This window comes from Candoia aspera, chromosome 4 (genome assembly GCF_035149785.1).
Source record: "Candoia aspera isolate rCanAsp1 chromosome 4, rCanAsp1.hap2, whole genome shotgun sequence".
Classification (NCBI taxonomy): domain Eukaryota; kingdom Metazoa; phylum Chordata; class Lepidosauria; order Squamata; family Boidae; genus Candoia; species Candoia aspera.
The window spans coordinates 46,606,251-46,626,591 of NC_086156.1; the positions used below are offsets into that span (position 1 = coordinate 46,606,251).

At 39.5% G+C, this 20,341-nt stretch overlaps 1 protein-coding gene across 3 annotated transcripts in view; it reads left to right on the forward strand.

Moving 5' to 3' along the window:
* The window catches only part of CDCP1 (CUB domain containing protein 1), a 33,327-nt gene that overhangs the window by 6,652 nt on the left and 6,334 nt on the right, over positions 1-20,341 (forward strand). For 2 of the 3 annotated variants that reach the window (XM_063304022.1, XM_063304024.1), the window contains exons 2-8: positions 9,013-9,219; positions 9,973-10,326; positions 12,779-13,147; positions 13,711-13,932; positions 16,130-16,522; positions 17,222-17,584; positions 18,833-18,926. In XM_063304022.1, the coding sequence (XP_063160092.1) occupies positions 9,013-9,219; positions 9,973-10,326; positions 12,779-13,147; positions 13,711-13,932; positions 16,130-16,522; positions 17,222-17,584; positions 18,833-18,926 (2,002 nt within the window). Of the gene's footprint in view, positions 1-9,012; positions 9,220-9,972; positions 10,327-12,778; positions 13,156-13,710; positions 13,933-16,129; positions 16,523-17,221; positions 17,585-18,832; positions 18,927-20,341 lie in introns of those variants that run through there. The other variant, XM_063304025.1, reaches the window with a different exon arrangement.

A 20,341-nucleotide genomic window follows, 5' to 3' on the forward strand; every position in this document is an offset into this window, starting at 1 on the left:
CAGTGTATTTGCAAGAGCAGATTTTGATAAACTAATGGAAACATGACACCACAGTATTTTAGTGTCTGTGCTTCTTATGTGTTGACATTCTTGGTTAGCCTTTCCCAGACTGGTTCCTCCTGTGAGAAAGGGGGGATAGCGATGTTGTTTTTGCAAGGCCTACAATAGAACAGAACTTGCTTTTTCAGTAACTTGCTAACTGAAGCTTGCTTTCTAGTAGCTAGGCTTGCTTGTCAGTATATTGAGGATGTGGGATATGTGGTTAGGGGAAGCAGGAGACTGTATCTCCATAAGGGCAGGTATAAAGGAAATAAGCTGCTTAACCAATGCTGAAAATATGCTCATAACCAGTTCTAGTGAACTTTGTGGTCAGACAAGACCCTGACCTACTTACTCCAAGGGGGGTAGCTGCCTTATAAGGAAAAGAATAAATAGGGGACTGGGGGAGGTAAAAAGTGAGGAATGGGAGATATAAACAAAGGTGGGACTTCCTGCAAAATCTAAGGCGTCTCGGATAGGCTGTGAACTCCCAAGTACCTATCCAATGGGGAACAGGAGGAGGGATTCCACCGGCCGGGAGTAGGGAATAAAACTGCATGCTTTGTGTGAAGGGGTGTGCCTATTTTGGCTGGGCGCCTGTCCTTGTCAAATTTATTCCGTGAGGGACTTTTCCCACACTCCCATAGTGCCAGACTTAAATTTCCATGCTGCTTGGTCAATATGGCTAAAGGCCATTCTTTCCAACAATTATGAGGAATGATGTCTAATTCAATGGGAAGACATTGAGTTGGGGGAATTCTAGGTAAGTGAAAGTTGGTTATTCTAATGCTAAATGTCTTAGACCTAAACTTGGAGGATCATCTTGACCTGTATAGCCCCCCACTGTTTCTAAGACAGTGTATTAACTTTTAAATTAATTTAATAATTTGCCAAGTTAAAGATTGAAAGGATATGTCGAAAAGCATTCTTGGTAATAGCTTTCCATTTGTAGAATGGGTTGATATAAATGTAGCTTGCATAATGTATATTAAAGAAGATACAATGGCCTGGTTTAAACATAATAAAATACAGTTTACCTATCATACTGTCTGGGTTTACACTAAGCAAAAAGAAGCTGATTGTATTCAGTCATCTTGCTAAGAAGTAGTGTGTGTTTTGGGGCTTGATTTTGGCTTAGCACACTGGTTGAACCCTTCTAACATGTTGAGAAGAAAAAGGAATGCTATGGGAAGAACCCACTGTGACGATCCTCCTTTGGCATTCCTATTAGCTGTAAACAACCCCTGATGTTTGGGTTCAAGGTACACAGGCTAAGAGGAGTGCCAGTTTAGCAGGCTATTTGAAAGAAAGGCTTCCTTTTGTCACTGAGTGTTTGCAAAGCTTTGTTTATTAGAGTGAACCCTTTCCCTCAGCCTGGCTTCTTTCTCTGGGCCAGGCCAATCACGTCCTTGTCTGTCCTTGTGCCTTTGTTTTTCTCTGTTCTGTGTAAAGTGTTGATCGTAACTTATTTTATTTTCTACCCCTGGAAACATCAGAATTACGCTTTTGTCTTCGTGCACTTTTCTAATATAACAAATCGACTGCCTGCAATAGCCCTCTGCATATTAACTTGTCAGGCATTGAGACTGGACCAAACTTTGCATGTGGCCTGCAGGATTTTAAAAATGGAAATCACACCAGCTGAAGGCCGGTCATAACTAACACAGGCAAAGAGGAACCCACCTGTCTCTTCCTTTGCCACAGGCCTGAGGAACAAACCTAGGAAGGGACTGTTCACTTTGGATCGAGGTTCTTCTTTTGTGTCAGATAAATACCAGTTCAGGACAGACTTCAGGAGAGATGAATTAATTTTTTTTTTCTTTGCCTAGTTTGATCCTACTTCTTGCTGTATATTGGGAGTTTTGAAAGTATTTGGAATATTTTGAAATGAACAGTTTACTTGTATACAAACTGTTCATTTCAACTTATTCCAAATACTTTCAAAACTCCCACTGTGCTTTTTTTTTTTTAAACAATGCTTTAGCTCTTCCCGTCTAGAACAAGGCCTAGGCTGGACCAAATTCCTGCCTGGATTATGGGATGGATCTCTCACAAAGATGGTGAATACCTCCCTACCCTGTCAGCATGCAGTTAAAAAAAACCAACTGCATGATAGCTGCAAAAGCAGATTTAACACGTCCTTGAAATATGGATGTCTGCAAAATTCCTGTTTGTGACTGTTTCCTTCTCAGAGACTTTTGAATGGTGTGCTCTATTGTAATGTATTAGATTCCATAATGCATTCATCTCCAAATCCAAGGTCTTCTCCGTGATGGCTGGAAATGATGGGAATGGTCATCCAATTCATCTGGAAGACCACAACAATCAACATTTCTCCACTTGCACATTTTTCTATTTGTCTTCCATTATTAGAGCCAGTTTGGTGTAGCAGTTAAGGTGCTGGCCTAGAAACCAGGAGACTGTGAGTTCTAGTCCTGCCTTAGGCATGAAAGCCGGCTGGGTGACCTTGGGCCAGTCACTCTATCTCAGCCCAACTCACCTCACAGGGTTGTTGTTGTGGGGAAAATAGAAAGCAGGAGGTATGTTCACTGCCTTGAGTTATATATAAAAAAGGAAGGATAAAAATATAATAATAGTATAATTAAAGAGATGCATGATGGCATGGAAAACAGAAAATGGGATAAAGGGAAAAAAGCGATTGTCTTCTAAACTCTGTTTACGTGGATTTTCCTATTCTGAGTTCAATTGTTTTCACATTGTCAAGGGGAAATGGAGGGATGGCAAATTCTAAACATGAGAAATTGGTCAGTGGAGGTCAGATCTGGTCAGCTAATAATCTCTACCACTTACCTACTACTTCCATAATTGAAAGTTACTTGTGGTTTGTATCCTGTTCAGCTGACTGTGGGTCTCTTCCCCTTCCGTTCTCCACATCCTGTCCAGGTCTGTTTCTGTCAGGTTCCTAACATAAGCCTAATTACAAAATGTTTGCATTTCTACTAAGAAAGCTTCTGTATACCCATAAATGATACTTGGCTGGTGGGTGACTCTTTCAAGAGCTTGCTGAAGTCTTGAAAGCATATTAACCTCTGCGTCTTTATCTATGTGTGTATATGCACGCATACTCAAAGATTTCACAATATGCTTCCCAAGAGCACTGTGGAATATGCTGTGAAAGTGAATATTGCAACAGTTCCCTTTGCATTTGTCGGGAAGGTTGGTCTGTTTCTAATAAGAGGCCATTCGTTGCCTTCTTTTTTTTTTCTATTGCATGTCTTACAATGCCCAGTTTCTTTCATTTTTCATTTTTGCTTAGTGTAATGCCACATTGCTGCATATTTTTAGACTAGAGGTAAATGTATTAAACCCCATTAATTTGTTTAAAAAAATTCTCACCTGCACTGTTTACTTTCAGGGTTCTTCTTAGTATGGTGTTGAAGGCAGATTTGCTGATGTCAAGATTTATACTGTATGCCTTTAAGCATATAAAGGAGAGACAAATTCAGAAATTATATCTACTTAATAAAATGGGTTCGGTGGAAGTGATCCATCCATCGGTCCTCACTACATCTTCTAAGCTCCCTTGTGAAGCTTCTGAGAATTTGGAAAGTTTCTTCTGAATGTGGCAAGAGATACAAAGGGATAATTCATTGCTCTTCCATGATACAGTATATGAAAAAATCTGCCTTGTCCTGTCTAATGGCAGACCTCTCCCTGTATGTTGACTTGTCACTATAAATTTGATATGGCTCAGAGTTATTGTATTGCTTGGGTGTATTTTTCCCCCTTCCTCTTGTTCCTATCTAGAAATCTTAGAACATATTCATGGTGTGTGTTAAGCCACCTTAATTTGCTCCCCTAGCTTTTATCTTGCTTAATCTTGTCTTTGAGCAGGAACTTCCATATTTTAGTTCTTGGAACAGGAGATTGTATAAATGTATTTTTTCTTTGTAGGAAATATCTGTAGTCTACATGTCAACCTGAACTTTCAGAAATCTCTCCCTCTCTTGATTTTAAAGGTAGTCCCTGACTTCATATAGTGTATCTAGCCTTAAAAGATGGAGTGATGGAGAAGAAATGGGCAAACCAGTTAATTTGGTATTATGATTTTTGTGATGCCTAATTACGATCAAAAGGTGCTGCTCAGGGAGCAAAAGATGGCACTACTGGCACAGAACAGACAGTCCTATCGTTCTTCCACACAGGGACCCCAGCCAAGCTAGGAACAGCAGCAGTAAGAGAGGGAGCACATTCTCACTTTCTGCTTCTCCTTGACATCATTCCTTAAAACAAGCCATTAACAAGTCACTGTTTGTCCATTTCAAGCTGCAGAACATAAAGTGCCAAAAATTGCTGTTTTCAGATGGCAAATGGACAGTTCTAGTCACCTGGAACCAACAAGCATATAATGCTAATTTGTTCAATGGCTTCACCAGAGCAACAGAACAGTGCTATGTTTCCCTAATCCCTACCTAAGGGACCACTGCTGTTTTCTCTGACCCGTACCAGAAATAAATAACATCCATGCATTGTTTACTTGGAGACCATATATATTTATTTTGTACTTTTAATTGTTTTAATTATTTTAACTGTTGTATAGGTTTTATGATTGTAAGCTGCCCAGAGTCACTTGTTGATATGGGTGGCTATAGAATTTAAATAAATAAAGTAAAATAAATACATAAATTTAAGAGGACAGGAAAGTGAAAAATGGCAGTATTTACAGGTAGTCCTCGACTTACGACCTCAATCGGGACTGGAATTTCTGTTACTAAGTGATGCAGTTGTAGAATGCGATGTCATGTGACCGCATCGCTTAGCACTGGCAATCCTGGCACTTCCTATTGCTGTCGTTAGCCAAATTCTACCAGCCATTAGCCAAGGACCCACTCCAACCCAAGCCATTACAGGCCTGTCCCTCCTGGTCCCGAGCCATTGGTTCTTCCAAGGTAAGGGACTGCCTCCCCTTCAACTCCCCAAACTGCCTGCCCTTTTGGCTGCCCTGCACCCTGCCTTGTGGGTTGGCAAGCAGCGCCAGAACCACGCTGCTCTGGGGCTGTGTCCTAACAGCCAGGAACCACGCTGAGACAAGGAATAGGTCTCTAGTGTTTTATTACTGCTACATAACAGAGAATCCTAACAAACTGAAGAAGCGTGGGAAAACCCAGACATATAAACCCCAAAGACTAAGGCGGCCCGATCTGTGTCTCTTTGAATGGCCACCTAATTCCTCAGTACTACGCATGCGCTTTACAGCCTGGATGGGAGCCCCCTGCTCGCCATCCTCACTCATGACAGGCTGCTTGCCATGCTGCAGCTCAGGGGCATCTTTGCTTGCCATGCTGCAGCTCAGGGGTGTCTGTTGTAACTTTGAACGGTCTCTGAATGAATAGTCGTAAGTCGAGGACTATCTGTATTTGATTACCCTCAATCCCAGACTTGGGCTTGGAGCTGAGTACCCCAACCAGCATCTTGTGGAGAGAGTGGGAGATTTCTGAAGAGCAAAAACATCAGTTAAATAATTTTAGATTCTTGACTGAGCAATCTTGTGTGCCTTTATTGTTATATGGTAATGTGAATTGTTACTTCATTCACTTTAAAATCCACTCCCGTTTAAGTGCCCTTTTGCTCATTTGACTGAATGGGGTCTTGGAAGTCATGCTCTTCCCTGAGTGGCAAAGAAAGGAGTGTCCTATCCAGTTTCCAGTTTACTCTTAAGATCTGTCCCATTTCTTAGGAAGTTTATGATCTAATTTTTTTTCACAGGACAAAGGGGGGAAAAAGAAAAGGGAAGGGGTGAAATGTAATTGCTCTACTGAGGCTTTGGATCAAACTAGGCTTTTATTGGGTGAGAGGCATTTAATAGTTTGGACTGTGAGAATTCATGTATTTCCTTGCTTGCTTTAATAAAAAAGGGATGATAAAAGCTATAAACACAATTGGATTAGTGGGCAGTGGTAAAGCTGAGGGGGGAGGAGCCTATTTAACTCTTTCTCTTCTAGATGTTTTTCTATATAAAATTGTTTCAGCCCCCCCCCCATTTTGAGGGAGGGAAATTACTCAGATAGATAAAAAGAGGTATGAGGAAATGGGTTGAGAAGACAAAAGGTTTCTTACAATACTATTTCATGAATCAAATTCAAAATGTCTTCTATTTTTCAAATAGTTTGTTGTGCATCTCTGTGGTAAATATCTAATTTTGCTATTAGGCTACAGGAAATAGAAAATAATAATTGCAATAGTTAATATTCTTTGCAACTAGATATATATTGGAGGTGATCTTTATATTTTCCTGCAGATGATAATTAACAACAGTGGCTGTGCAGTGTCTTATGTGCTGTTGTTTTAAAGCACTGAAAATAAGAAGTGGGGCGTGGTGGTGGTGGGGAGAATACAAAGAGAGAGGCAAAATACCCAGGAGCTGGATAGAGTCTATAAGTGCCAGCTGTTGCAAGCCTGAACATGTGATAAAAACAATTACAACAAGAAAAAATATGCTGGAAGGCAATCCCTTAAGTTTTGGATACCTAGGCCCTTTTGTGTCTCTTCGTAGTCCCCCACCACCATCGTGTATGTTTTATTTAAGCATGGAAGAACTGAACTATCATAATCCAGTGTGTCATCATGCCAAAACACTGGTTTATAATAAACTTCAAAAAATTCCCTTCTTATGAGAATGATGTATATTTCCTGTATTGCTAATAAGAATACATGTGGAAAGAAGCAGGGAAAAGGAAGGCTTCAATGTGAATCATAATTATAAATCAAAAGGTGTCTGTATTGACTTTTTAATGTCTTTGTTAAGTTTGTTAATCCTAAGTATAGAATGTGCAGAACACTCTACATACAGTATGCTGCACTTCCAGATATTTAGTGAGGGAAGATTTTGATAATATTTTCTTTGGGCTTCACGTTTTCCTGAATGGAGGGTGAATTGTACAGTTCCTTTCTTTGTTTTGTATTTTGCTACTCAAGTGGGATGACTTTGATCAACAGCTGCTGCTCTTCTGGACAGCAGGCAATGATACATAGTGTAAAAACATCACTGGGTAATAATTTTCAAAGTTTATCTAGGTAGATGGGAATGAGCATGGAAAAGGTAACCTTTTTTTCAGCTGCCTTGCGTTTTAGCAAAGAGATGCTGGCTGGACTAATGGGTAGGTGGAGAACAGAGTAGTTTTCCTCACCAATTCAGACAAGAGTTTTGAAATGAGGCAGCCAGGGCTTTATCACAGTGAATAATGTGGAGTAACAATAACCACAAAAAATTATTCAGTTGGCTTGCGTGGTTTCAGTGACATTGTAGGAGGAGAACTGTGTCTATGGAAATGAAAATTCAGGAGCCTGGTAGCACCTTTTCTGACTGACAGATTTTATGCATGTGCATAACCAACCTATCTTCCCTTCCTCCCTCCTCCCTCCCCCTTTAAATCCTACATCAGCGTAGCCACTCTGGGCATCTGATGGAGTGAGTTACAGCTCACTAAAGCTTACGCCTTTTAAAAGTTGGAAAAGGTGCTACCCGACTCCTTATGGTTAACTGATTTGCAGGGGAAAAATACTTTGAAAACTATTTTCCTAAAGTATGTAGTTCTAGTAAACCATTAGATTTAGAGAAGGGTGGCATACCCTTAGTTTGCCTTTTTAGCACACCCATCACGTTCTCCATGCAACTCCTCTTGACATTCAGCTGATAACTGGAAGTGGCTAACTGGTAGTCTTCTGAAGAACATACTTGGCCTGAAGGTCTACTGTTACTTATCTCCAATATATTTTATTTTAATGTATACTAAAATTTACTATTCTTTATTGTGTGCTAAGCTATGTAGCACTCTTCTTAGCTGCAAAACATGGCATATGGCCATGCTTGTCATGAGTAAGGATGGCGAGCAGGGGGCTCCCACCCAGACTGTCAAGCGCATGCGTAGCACTGAGGAACTGTTCAGCCATTCAAAGAGACACAGATCGGGACCGCCTTAACCTTTGGGGTTTATATGGCTGGGTTTTCCCACGCTTCCTCAGTTTGTTAGGATTCTTGTTAAGTACTACTAATAAATATTAGAGACCAAGTCATTGTCTCAGTGTGTTTCCTGGTAATCAGGACAATGCTAAAGTTTTAGTCATATTTGAGTGGAATGAACTTGACCCGACCTAGGTTTTTTTTTTCCCTGAACATGATGTGTACTGTGCAATATTCTTCCACTTACTCAAGTTCCTTTAAAAGCTCTCCAAATATCTTGGTTTTTTAAAAAAATTGATCTCTTCAGGTATGCAATGGATTATTTTCTACTTGGTAATCATAACAGATTAGTTAGTTACTGATTAGCATTTCAATTGGTGATTATAAGAAGGTTGTGGGTGTTTAATGGAGAAATAAATGTTCATATTAGGGTTTTTTTTAAATGTCAAGCTTAAAAGATTGTTTTGATTTTTTTTAAGAGAGACAGTAGTAGCTTTCTCTGTAAATTTATCTTGGATCCAAAGTCTATCGAAGTTGGAAGGCTTTTTTGTATGCTTGCAGAGATGAGGAACTTGTTTTTTTTCTTCTTGCTTCCTCCCTTTGCATTCTTCAGGACCATGTTTCAGTGATGGAAGGGATCTTTAAAGCAGAATATGGGGGATTGTTGCATCCACATAAATACATTTGTATTTGCATTCTGTTTCTCTCATACATATGCATGTGTGCAAATGTGTAGAAAAATGAGAAAAAATGTGAATATTTGCATCCAAGTTCATTTTTGGGTAGGTTAAAGGCCAACAGTATTAAACATTAAGCAAAAAATTAATTCATTCAGACTGAAGAGGGGTAGAATAAACATATACTGTATATTATAGTTGGTTCTCATTTCTTTTGCCAAATATATGATAACAGAGTTCTATAGCATCTTGGTAGTCTAACTCATTGTCTACATCTACTTAATCAGATGATTGCATGAAAGCTTATCCAGAAATAAATGGGTTGGTCTTAAAATGCCAGAAGTACACAGCTTTTCTCCCTTTTAATCTTCCAAGGTGCCTTTGTAATCTCTCTTCAACGTGGTGGAAACATAACAGTTAAAATAAAACCTGGATCTTCTGTTCCAAGTTCCTGTGCACTGCATGAAGAAAAAAAGACTCATCTTTCCGAGCAAATAATAAAGCCTGGACAGACGTTTATTTTTACCTTTGGTTGTTCAACTCCAGAGAAATATTGGGTCATAGTGGTGGAGAAGACCATTGGTAAGCTATGTTATGTGACCTACTGTACATCTAAGATTACTGGGAGCTTTTCAAAGCACTGGGCTATTTAACAACATGGACTAACTATCACAAGTAACTAAATGGACTTGCACAACCCTATCAGTGAAATGGATTAAAATCTATTTCTTTTTGCAGCGTGTTTTAAAAGGACTATGTACTTTAGAGTTTACACTTCAGCTGTTCTTATCCTTTTATGATATAAGAACCTTTGGATTCTTTTTAAGGGGGAATTTCCCCCCCAAATAGATGAGTAAAAATATGTCATGCTCAAAATTCCATAGTGAGCTTTCTTGGATAGTGCTTGCACAAGACAGAGGCTAAGGTTGCCATTTAAAAGCAGATTGTACTATACACATCTTTACTCTCAAAGTGTCATAAAGAATAATGACATTTTGGGGCAAAAATGCATGAAGAACAATTCAAAGCATAATTACTAAATTTAGGGGCTAAATGTGTTGGATTATAGCTCCCAGAATCCCCATGGAATTTATTTCAGTATGCTGGCCACAGGAGTTCTGAGTAAGACTGAGAATACCTGAGACTTCATGAGGTAGTAGTTAAAAACAGTTTATGTATACATAAGAACCTTATGATAAAGCTTAGTTATGGGCTGCTGATAGAAAATTCAGGTAGTGTTAACAGAAATGGAAGAGTGAAACCATAGACCAATATGATTTGTTGTAGTTGTTCCAGATAGTAATTCTTACACTATATGTTTCTGTATGTTTCTAGACTGTATGTCGGGTCCATGTCCATTTGGAGATGTTCAGCTTCAGCCTTCTGGGTTGCCACACCTTAATAGGACCTTCATTTGGGAGGCTAAAGCTAACAGAAGAGTTGGACTTGAACTGAAGTTCTCTCCGTGGTTAAGGCAAATTCTGCCTGGAGACACCTGCCCTGATCAAATTATTTACAGCATCAGTAGCCGTCTGGCAACAGACAGAGTTCACATTGGAACCTTCTGCAGACATGGTTCAGTGTCACGGGTAAAGGCACAAGGTGATGCTATTTTGACTCTACGACTTCCTTGGGATTCAAAACTCACAGCCTCTGGAGTTAAGCTTGAAAGCAGATCATCCATACAACGTAAGCATAGGGGATTACTACTTTGCTTCCATTGACAGCCACATTCCAATTTGCTATATTGAAGTGTGATGCTTTACACTGTCTTAACAATTTTTTTTTCTTTTGGATGAGGGGAGGCAGAACCGTGGAACTACTAGGTTCTTTTATTGCTCTGTTTTTAATGGTTGGGGATTTTTAAAATATGGTTATTTTAGTTTATTATTATTTTTGAGGATTATATGGGAATGTTGCAGGTTGGAAGCAGAAAGTCTATAATTCTGGGCTTAATTTAATAATTGGAGTCTACTGGTGGATAATGGGGAAGGGATTAAATCAACATTGTGGACTATGCCTAGTGCAGATTGAACATACGTTTATTGAAGAATATGGACTAATATCTTTGAAAGATGGACTTGCTCAAACTCAGAAGCTTTCCCAGAGAATATAGTAACAATGGATCCATGCCACCATTTTTTGCACATATTTTAAGAAGTGTATCCTCAAAATCTGCTGTGACAAGTTGACCTAGCATTTAGCAAATGGTTCTCTCTTTTTGATGGGGGAAAAAACCTTGCTTCTTTTTTTAAAGTGTTCAGTTTTAACTTGACTTACTAATTTTTAAAATTATTTAATTTATATCATACCATCAGATCCAGATAGGATTCTGGTTGTATGGATAACATAAAATTCATTTCATTTTACTGTCTGCTTTTTTGGACAGATTTCTGGTTTGGCAATTAGGATACTGGATTAGACTTATTTTATTCAATATATGAAGTGGTCAAGGATTTTCCATATTGCTTTTTTTTTTTTAAACGAGCTTCCTAAAATGACCCCAAAATACATGGAAAAACCTTGGCCGCTGTGCATGCTTATTAAACAAAGTCCAACCCTCTTTTTTGTCAGATTTTTAAGGGAAAGTAGATAATCAGCTCACTTTTGTGCCACTATGAATTGGCTGGTAGCAAAATGCCCAAATTTGGTTCAGGCTGATGATGATGCAAATTTTTACAGCAGTGGACAGGATTCAGTTCTTTGACAGAGCTGTCCTACTGAAAAATGAGTTTTGTTTGGAAATGTTTCAATGACAGTATTGTTTTCTATAAAAATATTACATCTGTAGTATTACTGATATGGTATACTTTCAAACATTCACAATGTCTATTAAGCTGAGATGAAAAGCATAAGTCTATACCACTTCAAGAAATCAACTGAAAACTTCCTTATTCTTATAATTACTCTATTTTAGGTCACAATAGGATATTCCACCCACCCCCGTGGCTTGATGTTAGGTTTCAATATTGTCATCTGTATTGATGTTGTCTATACTGAGCTATAGTAAAGTTACTGTTTACGTACCATGGAGTCACTATTGCTCTGCTTTATAAGACAATAGAAAATCTTTTCTTCTTCTAGACCAAAGCTGTAACTCAAGAGTAAAGAATAGGCTGACCATACGTCCTGTTTTGAATGGGACAGTCCTGTTTTTTTAACATTTCCAGACCGCCCCATTGTTTTAATATAAATGTCCATTTTGTCCTGTTTTCTTAAAAACCTTACTTAAGAATTTGAAAGTTCCCACAAACCTGTCAGAACGCAGTCTGACTTTGAGTGGAAGGAGGGGGAGCTCAGCAGAAACACCGGGGGAAAAAGCCACAGAGCTCAACCTGGCAGGAAACCTAAAAAGAAAAAAACAGGATCAGCTGATAGGTGGTGATCAAAGGGTGAGCCCATTGGCTCTTGCCTTGAAATGGGAAGAAAAAGAATGCAAAAGCACAGCCAGAGGAGGAACGGCTTGTCGGGAACAACCGTTCACTAGACTCTCCAGCCCAGCCTTGCCTCTCACAAACGAAGGAATCCGAAGATTCCCAGCCCTAGAAAACTGGATAGGTTCCTGCCTGCCAAGCCCGTTGCCCAGCCCTGCCCCGTTTTGCCATCCCAATGTCCCGTTTTAAACCCTGTCCCATTTTGCCATCCCAGTGTCCCATTTTATCTCAAAGAAATATGGTCAGCCTAGTAAAGAAGCCTAATCAGGAAGGAGAAGCTGGGCTATTTAATGACATATTCTTATAGGTGGATGTCCATAAATCACAGTAAACAAGCTTAATGCTGCCAATAAGGGGTATCAATGCACATTCACTAAGTTAAGCTCTTTTTCATGCCCCTTGATGGGCAGAGTTTGAAGACTTTGTCTGGGTGTAGTATGTCAGCTGAAAAGAGTCATTAATTTGGAGGAAAGCTGAATGCTGCTGTTGGACTTGAAAGAGGCTATATAACAAGGCATTTTTCACTATCTAGATTGACTAGAGGAGCTGGTCAATGGCTTCACTGAGTTCTGAACTATCAAAAGTGAGATGAATTGCTGCAATGCAGCCAAGCTCTAATTTCAGTGCTTCAAACTTTGAGAATCTTTGATTAATGTACATGGAGTTTTTCTCCTTTGAAATAGGTCTTCCTTCTTTTTTTAACATAGGACTGTGCATTATTGAATCTACATTTGAAGACAAATCATCAGCAACTTTGATGTCTGCCAACTATCCATTGGGGTTACCAGAAGATGAACTCATGACATGGCAATTTGTTCTTCCATCCAACTTAAGAGCAGATATCAACTTCATCAATTACACAAAACCAAACTGTGAACGGAAATATGAGCGGCTGGAATACTCATTACCTGATTATTTTTCTGACACTAGAGTGTTATCCCTGGATGATGTACAACCTGTCAATATTCCTGGCAGTTTCAACCTTTCCCTGCAAGGATGTGACCAAGATGACCTGAAGCCAGGGGCCCTCAGTCTCCTTTTTAAAGTGGTTGTTGATTATCCTAAAAATGAAGAGAGTAAGTAGCCATCCTTCTCTCTTTTATGACCCTTTTCTTTGGTTAATGTATTTGCAAACCAGCTAAATATAAAGAAGCGTTCCCCAACTAGTATCTTCCAGCTGTGTTGGTTTATAGTTCCTGTCATTCCCAGGTATACATGCATCTACATACACAATTTATACAATTGGGTACATAACTTTTTGATTGCTGTCAGAAATGACCTTTTTCCTTTCTTATTAAGACAAATAGATCAAATATTGAAATTAAGGTTTCCAATCCTGGATTTTTTTAGAATGAGGATGCAATGTTATACACATGAACCTATTGTTAAAACAGATTTCAGATAAATTATAATTCTTTTTCTAAAATAGGGCAAGCAATTTTGTCTGCCCATTCCTTTGCACATCTTTCATTGCTTCAGAGTCTATCACAGTGAACCTGCATAAACTTAGAATATATCCCTGGGTAGATGTGACTAAATGTTGAGATTACTATAGTACTATATTCTTGTAAGAATATGGCAAGGTAACAGTTCTTTTTACAAATGATCTCATACATTATTTTTGTTTGTTTGTTTTTAGATGTAACCCACACGATTGACCTAACACGTGAGAAGACTAATCTTACAATTTATTCAATGCCATCAAACATGGCAACAGATTCAATGAATGAATGCTTGATCTGTGTTCACTCTAGTAGAAACTGCAGACCAAATGTGACTTTAGAATATGGCCTCAAATATTCAGTCACCTTTCTGTGCCAGAATTTGGAGAATATAAGGATAATTGCTGAGCAAAGTATAGGTATGAGAAAAATATCTAGATTTTTGTTACATGAAAGGAGAAACAGATGTCCACTGAGAATGTATTTTGTTTTTGTTTACTTGAACATCTATGTGCTTCTTGTTTTTGTTCTCCCTTCTCTAACTTTGCTTCTGAGAGCTGGCAGACTGGAAAAAAGGCTGATTTTCAACAGCCAGGTGGAACTGAGCACTGTCATATGTTGTAGGACACCAGATTTCTACTTGCCTCCAAGATGAATGCCTTGCCATTACATTTTTATAGCCTAACTCAGTCTGAAGGCTGCCATTTGTGTTGAACTCCCATCATCCTTACTCATGGCATGATGTCTAGAGATTATGAAAGCTATATTTAGACGCTATATTTGGAAGGTACCAGGTTGGGAGAAGTTTATTGAGATGTGGCACATGTTAGATACTTATTGAGAAGTGATGAATTTTAATTATTGGATCCATGGTTACCTGTATTTTCTAACATACGTCTCCATCTTACATTGATGCTGAGATCAGTGTTAAATAGAAATGGAAAGACAAAATGGACTCTGATCCTTGCCATAACATATCATGGGGTTCAATATGGACGTTGGGAACTTTGTTCGGAATGCAATAGTTAATTAGAAAGAATAGAACATTTTTCCAATACTTACAGAACCTCAAAGGCTACTAATTTTTACTAGATTGAACTGAAGGTGCTGGTTTCTCTTGACCTAAAATGGGAGCAGGTATATGAAGGGCAGATTGGCTTCCATAATGTATCTACCCAATCCAATTGTCAAACACTTGGATTTCCCCATTCTTAGAGAAGACTTCACCTGTGGTGATTCCTTATTTCTTAGAATACTCTTTTTGGTCATATCCATCCAGTCGCCACCCTCTTTGATGATGGAGAAGAAACCACCTCTCCCCCTGCCCCAGCTGTTATTCTGTTGCATCAATTCATTTATTTATTTGTTTTTATTCTGCTGCATATTTCTTCAAGAATATTTTATGTTCTTACAATACTGCCTTAAAGATTGTTGAGTGACACTTTATTAAAACTTAAGGGCAAGCCAAGTGTTTAAAACAAGTAACATCAGGAAGGAATAACAATGATAGCCAGTTTTTTTTCTAAATGCTTTGTAATATTATCTCAGTTTAAGATCAATTAATGGTCTATGTGCAAATTGAGCATATTCTGATGGTGATCTGAGGGTGGCTGTTGCCTCTACTGGAGGCCAAGGAATTGCCTGCAGATTATTTCAGGCACTACTGAAACACGGTGACAGTGAGGATAAAAGGCAGCCACACGACCCTCAAATGTACAGGTTTTCCAAAATTTAAATGACTCTAAGATCACAGGATTTATTAATCCAGTGAAGGATTAATAAGGGATTTTTCAGCTCAGTGATATATTGTAAATGAACATGAAAATGAAATTTTCAGCAAAAATGGCATCAAATAAGGTAGCCAGATAGCCTCTTGAGGAGGAACTTAGAGCAAAATAGGCTTTGAAAAGTAATTGGAAAAATGTCTGGCCATCTGAATTATTTTAATTTGTGTTTGCACAGCTAAAAGTTGTAATCTATAATTGAGTGCTAACTGGCAATGTTTTCTTCATTTTAAATGTTTCTGTTTGCTTCTGCAATTGTGGATTTTGGAAAGGGTATGCTATATAACTGATAGTAAGAGGGTCAAATAATCATGTGTGCCATGGTTCACTTATCAATATAAATTAAGATAGGGAATCATTGATCTAAAAATCAATATTGAGAGTTACTGAATTTACACATTGTAGTAAGCCATGGTTTGTTGACTACCATGATGGTCTAGCTTTGCACATCCTAAGCCACACTTTACAAATCACAATATCTGGGATCATGAAAGATGCCAAACCAGAAACAAAATATATGATGGTTTAATGTGATTGGGGAACCAAGGCTTTATGTAGTTTAATGATAGATTGTTGAAGTGAAAAATGTGAGCAGGGAATTAAAAACTAAACTTTTATATATCGGGAGGGCACCATCTGTGGAAGATTAATATACAGGATAATTACTCCCTAATCTCTCAAATACTAAATTTCATGAATTTACCAAAAAGCTTGCCATGTAGAAAAAGATGCTTGCCATGTAGAAAAAGCAGTAGGGGGAAGTTAGAAAATTGCCTGATTCTCTCTTTAGTTTCAGATTTAAATCTGTTGTTCTCTGTTTTTCTGAATGCAGTTTGCTGGAATGCCAGAACATGTGAAAACCTATTCTTTCAGCTGGCTGTACCTCCTGTTGTTCTCCGGCTGCCCATTTTAATTGAGACATTTACATGGAAGATTCAAGCTCTTGAAGCAGTAAATATAGAAATCAGGTCTCCCACCTTGAAACTCAAGCAACATATCCCAAACCGGGATCAAAGGTGCACTGGAAGTTATAGTTATATCATTAATGGCTCCAGCCCAGGAAGGGCATGGAGTCTTGGTTATTTTTGTCCTGTTGGAGTCATTGAAAAAATTCAGATTAAAGATAATGTCACCATAACCCTTAAGACGTTTGGCAAGAGATGGTTCAATGAGTCGAATGCTCAGAAAGGGGATCTAAAGCTATTTTTTAAGCCAGTTCTACAAGGTGAGCTTGTTTTCTTTTTTCCTTTATCTACCTGAAATAGTTAAAGATTGCTTGGATTTTATCATGCTCCACTAAGTTGAGAATCATATACAGTGCTCTTTTCTATAATTCATTCTCTGTGTTATTGCACTGAAATTAATTTAGTGTTTTAAGATATGATAACTGGGTTCTACTACAGTCTGGAATCCTTTAATTAGAACTTGAAACAGCATATGATAAGGAAGCAACAGCAAATGTTACAGTATATGGATGGATAATAGTCTGACCTAGGAAGCCATCCTGTCGGAGGGTGCCACGCTGGAGAAAGCTTAAGGAGCCATGAAAAAAAGCAGGGTTTTGCTGGTAATGAAATGAGACACCAACAGAGGAGAAGACAAGCATTACAGAATCCAAGACTTAGAGATTTGGGTAGCTGGAGAGAAAGTATTACAAAATATAAGACACTCGGGCAGGTTTGCAGGTGAGCTGTAAGATGGACAGATAGGGCCTATGATGTCGTCAGGCAGATCCTGATTAGTAGCAGCTATGGAGTTCTGCTCATTCCCTGAACAACTTGTGGAGTGCCTCTGCAGATCTGAATCCGTTGTTGATTACTGTCAGGCAGCTGCTAGTCTTTTAAGCAACCTAGTTGACTCAGGTTTGTATTGTGGAAATAAAGAATAGAAATGATGTCAGTTTCTTCCCTGCTTGCCTCTACAGAAGATTGCATTTTCACCCTTAGTCCGGATCCAAAAGCCAGAGTTTACCTCCAGACTCCTAACTGGCTGGAAGGCCTTCTTCCTTTTATGTCAGTGTACTGGAATATCAGTGTTCCACCAAAGCAAGTTGCACAGCTGACATTCTTAAATGAACGGATGGGCATAACGTGTGAAAAGAGTAGGGCTTTCATCTATGTTAAAGAACAGAGTCCAAAAGCCATGGAAACTGTGTGCCGCGATGATAACTTACTGCCGAGGACTCTAAATATGCGACAGCATTTTTGGATTAATATCACTAATTGTAAACCATCTGCCAAGCAACAACTGAGTTTGCAATTCTTGGTGATGTTTCAAAAAAATTCAGGTGAGTTATCATATTCATGTTGTGGCACAACCGAGCTCCCTATAAACTTTATATGAAGAAAGAACTATTCTGCATGCATGAATCTTTCTCTGTAACATTCTTGCTGTTGAACCTACTAGCTTAGGGAAGAAGAGCCCCCCCCCACTTTAGCACATGGCTAAATTTTGGTTCGTACAAAAACAAACAACCCTAAAAATGTGGCATGAACTAGGAGAGTCAATATTCTTGCAGAGTGCTAGAAAGCATTTGGCCCAGAGAGATCAGAAAAATCACACACCAGGCATTTCTATAAAAATAAATTTATTTACAGAAAGCACAAAAACATATTTACAGGCTTGAGCATTCACACACGCTCTCAGAGAGGAGAGAGCTAAACTAAACAGTCCTGCAAGCTGCCTTCCCCTTAGGCAATGCAACTATTAGCACCTAAACTGAGGACAATTAAATTCAACCTCTTCACCCGGCCAGAATGATTTGTTACCATAGTAACCTTAATTTCTGTAGCAGAAAACAATATACCAACAAATATGGCATCTCTTACTTTGTGCATCATTCCACCTAACAGGAGTTCTTCTCTAGGATTTGGGGTGCTCTAAGTCAGAGGAAGGCAGCCATGGTCCTCCAAACGTTTTGGTCTACAATTCCCACAGTGTTTAGCTATTAGCACCAGGTTGCCTCTCCCAGCCCTCTCCTATGAAGAGTATCTTTGAAAAGAGACAGCAGGATGTACATGACTTGCTTTTTTTCCCCCCAGCTACATAATTTCTTATGACTCTTCTTCCCCTTGTTTTTTTCCTCTCTTTCTTCAATTCCTCCTTATCCCTCACTGTCATATTATCTCCCAGCTATTAACGACTGGAAAAACATTCTATCTGTTCAACAGCTCATGTGTTTCAAGTTGATTTCTGTTCCTCCCCTTCTGTCTCTGTATATATATTCAGTCACCAATATTTTAAATTTGGCTTTGAGTAAATCATCAATATCTTTAATTGGTCTTGAGAGTGTTTTATACAAGATATGAAAGGTGAGACTGGAGAGGGAGAATCTGCGTAACTCTGTCTTTCCAAGCCTCTTTCATCTGCACTGAGTAATTCTGGGAGGCAGACCTGGGTTGGTGCGCCTGCGCTAACCAAAGCCCAGCGCATTTTGGGAGTGGGGAAAGGAATGAAGGACATGAACAGGGACCAAAAGCCTCTGCCTCTTGCTTCGAACCATCCCAAATGTCTCTTTCCCTTTCTCTTTTCACAGATGTGACTCTCATAATTGGCGTGGTGGCTGGCGGGATGGCAGTGCTAGCTGTTATTGGGCTCGTCATCTGCTGCGTTAAGAAAAAGAGGAAAACGTAGGTTCATTTTGTCCTGGTGCCCCTTTTCAGCAAAATCAAAATGTACATGTTTTTTTCTATTGTCAACAGAGATTGGCAGGCCTTAGATAAACTGATAGTGGCGTTTCCTCTCTGAAATTCCTTTGAAAGAGGGATTGAATCTGTGACAGTCTTTATCACCCTGTGTGTTGGAGTGAAAGACAGGTACTTCCCATCCCAGGAAGAATACTTCACAGTCCTCCCTTCTTAGAAATACAGGTAGTCCTTGAGTTACGGCAGTAATTGGGACTGGCTAAGCGATGCAGTTGTACAGCACAACATCACATGACTGCATTTCCCCTGCTTCTCTGCGCTCTGTCACCCCAGCTGACCTTGGCCATCTTCTTGCTCCCACTGCTGGTAAGGCATGTCTGGCCTTGGCCTTTGTGAGGTAGCTGCTGGCCATGTGAGGCCATCTTCCCCAAGTCTCTCAAGGAAATCACAGTGCACAACCTAGGTAGAAAGCATCATGTGGCCAGCAGCTGCCTCTTGAAGGGCCAGGCCAAGCATCCTTGGTCAGCAATGGAGCAAGAAGATAGCAAAGGTCAGCTAGAGCCATGGAGTGCAGGGGGCCAAAAGGGCATAGATGGGTGGGTGGGCGGAGTTGAAGCACCCCTGCGGTCATAAGTGCGGGTGGTCTGCCAAGCACCCAAATTTTGATCACATGACCACGGGGGTCCTGCAATGGCCGTTACTAAGGGGACCAGTTGTAAGTCTCTTCGTTCAGGACCATTGTAAATTTGAAAGGTCACTGAATGAATGGTCATTAACCAAGGACTACCTGTAGCTATTTCTGGAGCTAAGTGAAAAGCTACCTGGGAAGAAGCAACTGGAAAGGACTCTCCCTGCTTGAGCTTTTCCCTCTCACAATTACTCTCCCTCCAGTCCCAGGGCTATGAGCTACGTGGGGAGGAAACACAGAACTCTGACTAAGCTTTTTTCTTGCCATTAGTTGAATGGCAACTTGGGCACCGATGGGAAAAGGCCATGGGAGAGTCTTCTTCAGGCCAGGGGCTTCAGATTGTCTGTATGTGTTGTAGGTAAATCTGAAGAGAGTGTCTGAAGAGAAAGAGTAAAAGATGCACCTCTTGTTAGGTGTTCTCCTGTATCAGAGATACCATGACAAGAGTGGTGTGCCTGAATCAGGGCTGTTCCAGAACATTACGGGGTCTGAGGTAGAATGACAAACCCCACTCCCACTGCACAGTCTCCAAGGCTGCCATCTAAGGCAGAATAATCTTAACAGTATCTTTCTTTCTCCTTGATGGTAAAGTACAGCAACAATAAAGAACTAGTAAATTGTAACTAGTGCTAATTTTGACAGGACACCTCTTCCTCCTTATTCTTCTCTCTCTGCTGCTTTGTGATTCTCTCTGAGGATAGACTTTCAGAAA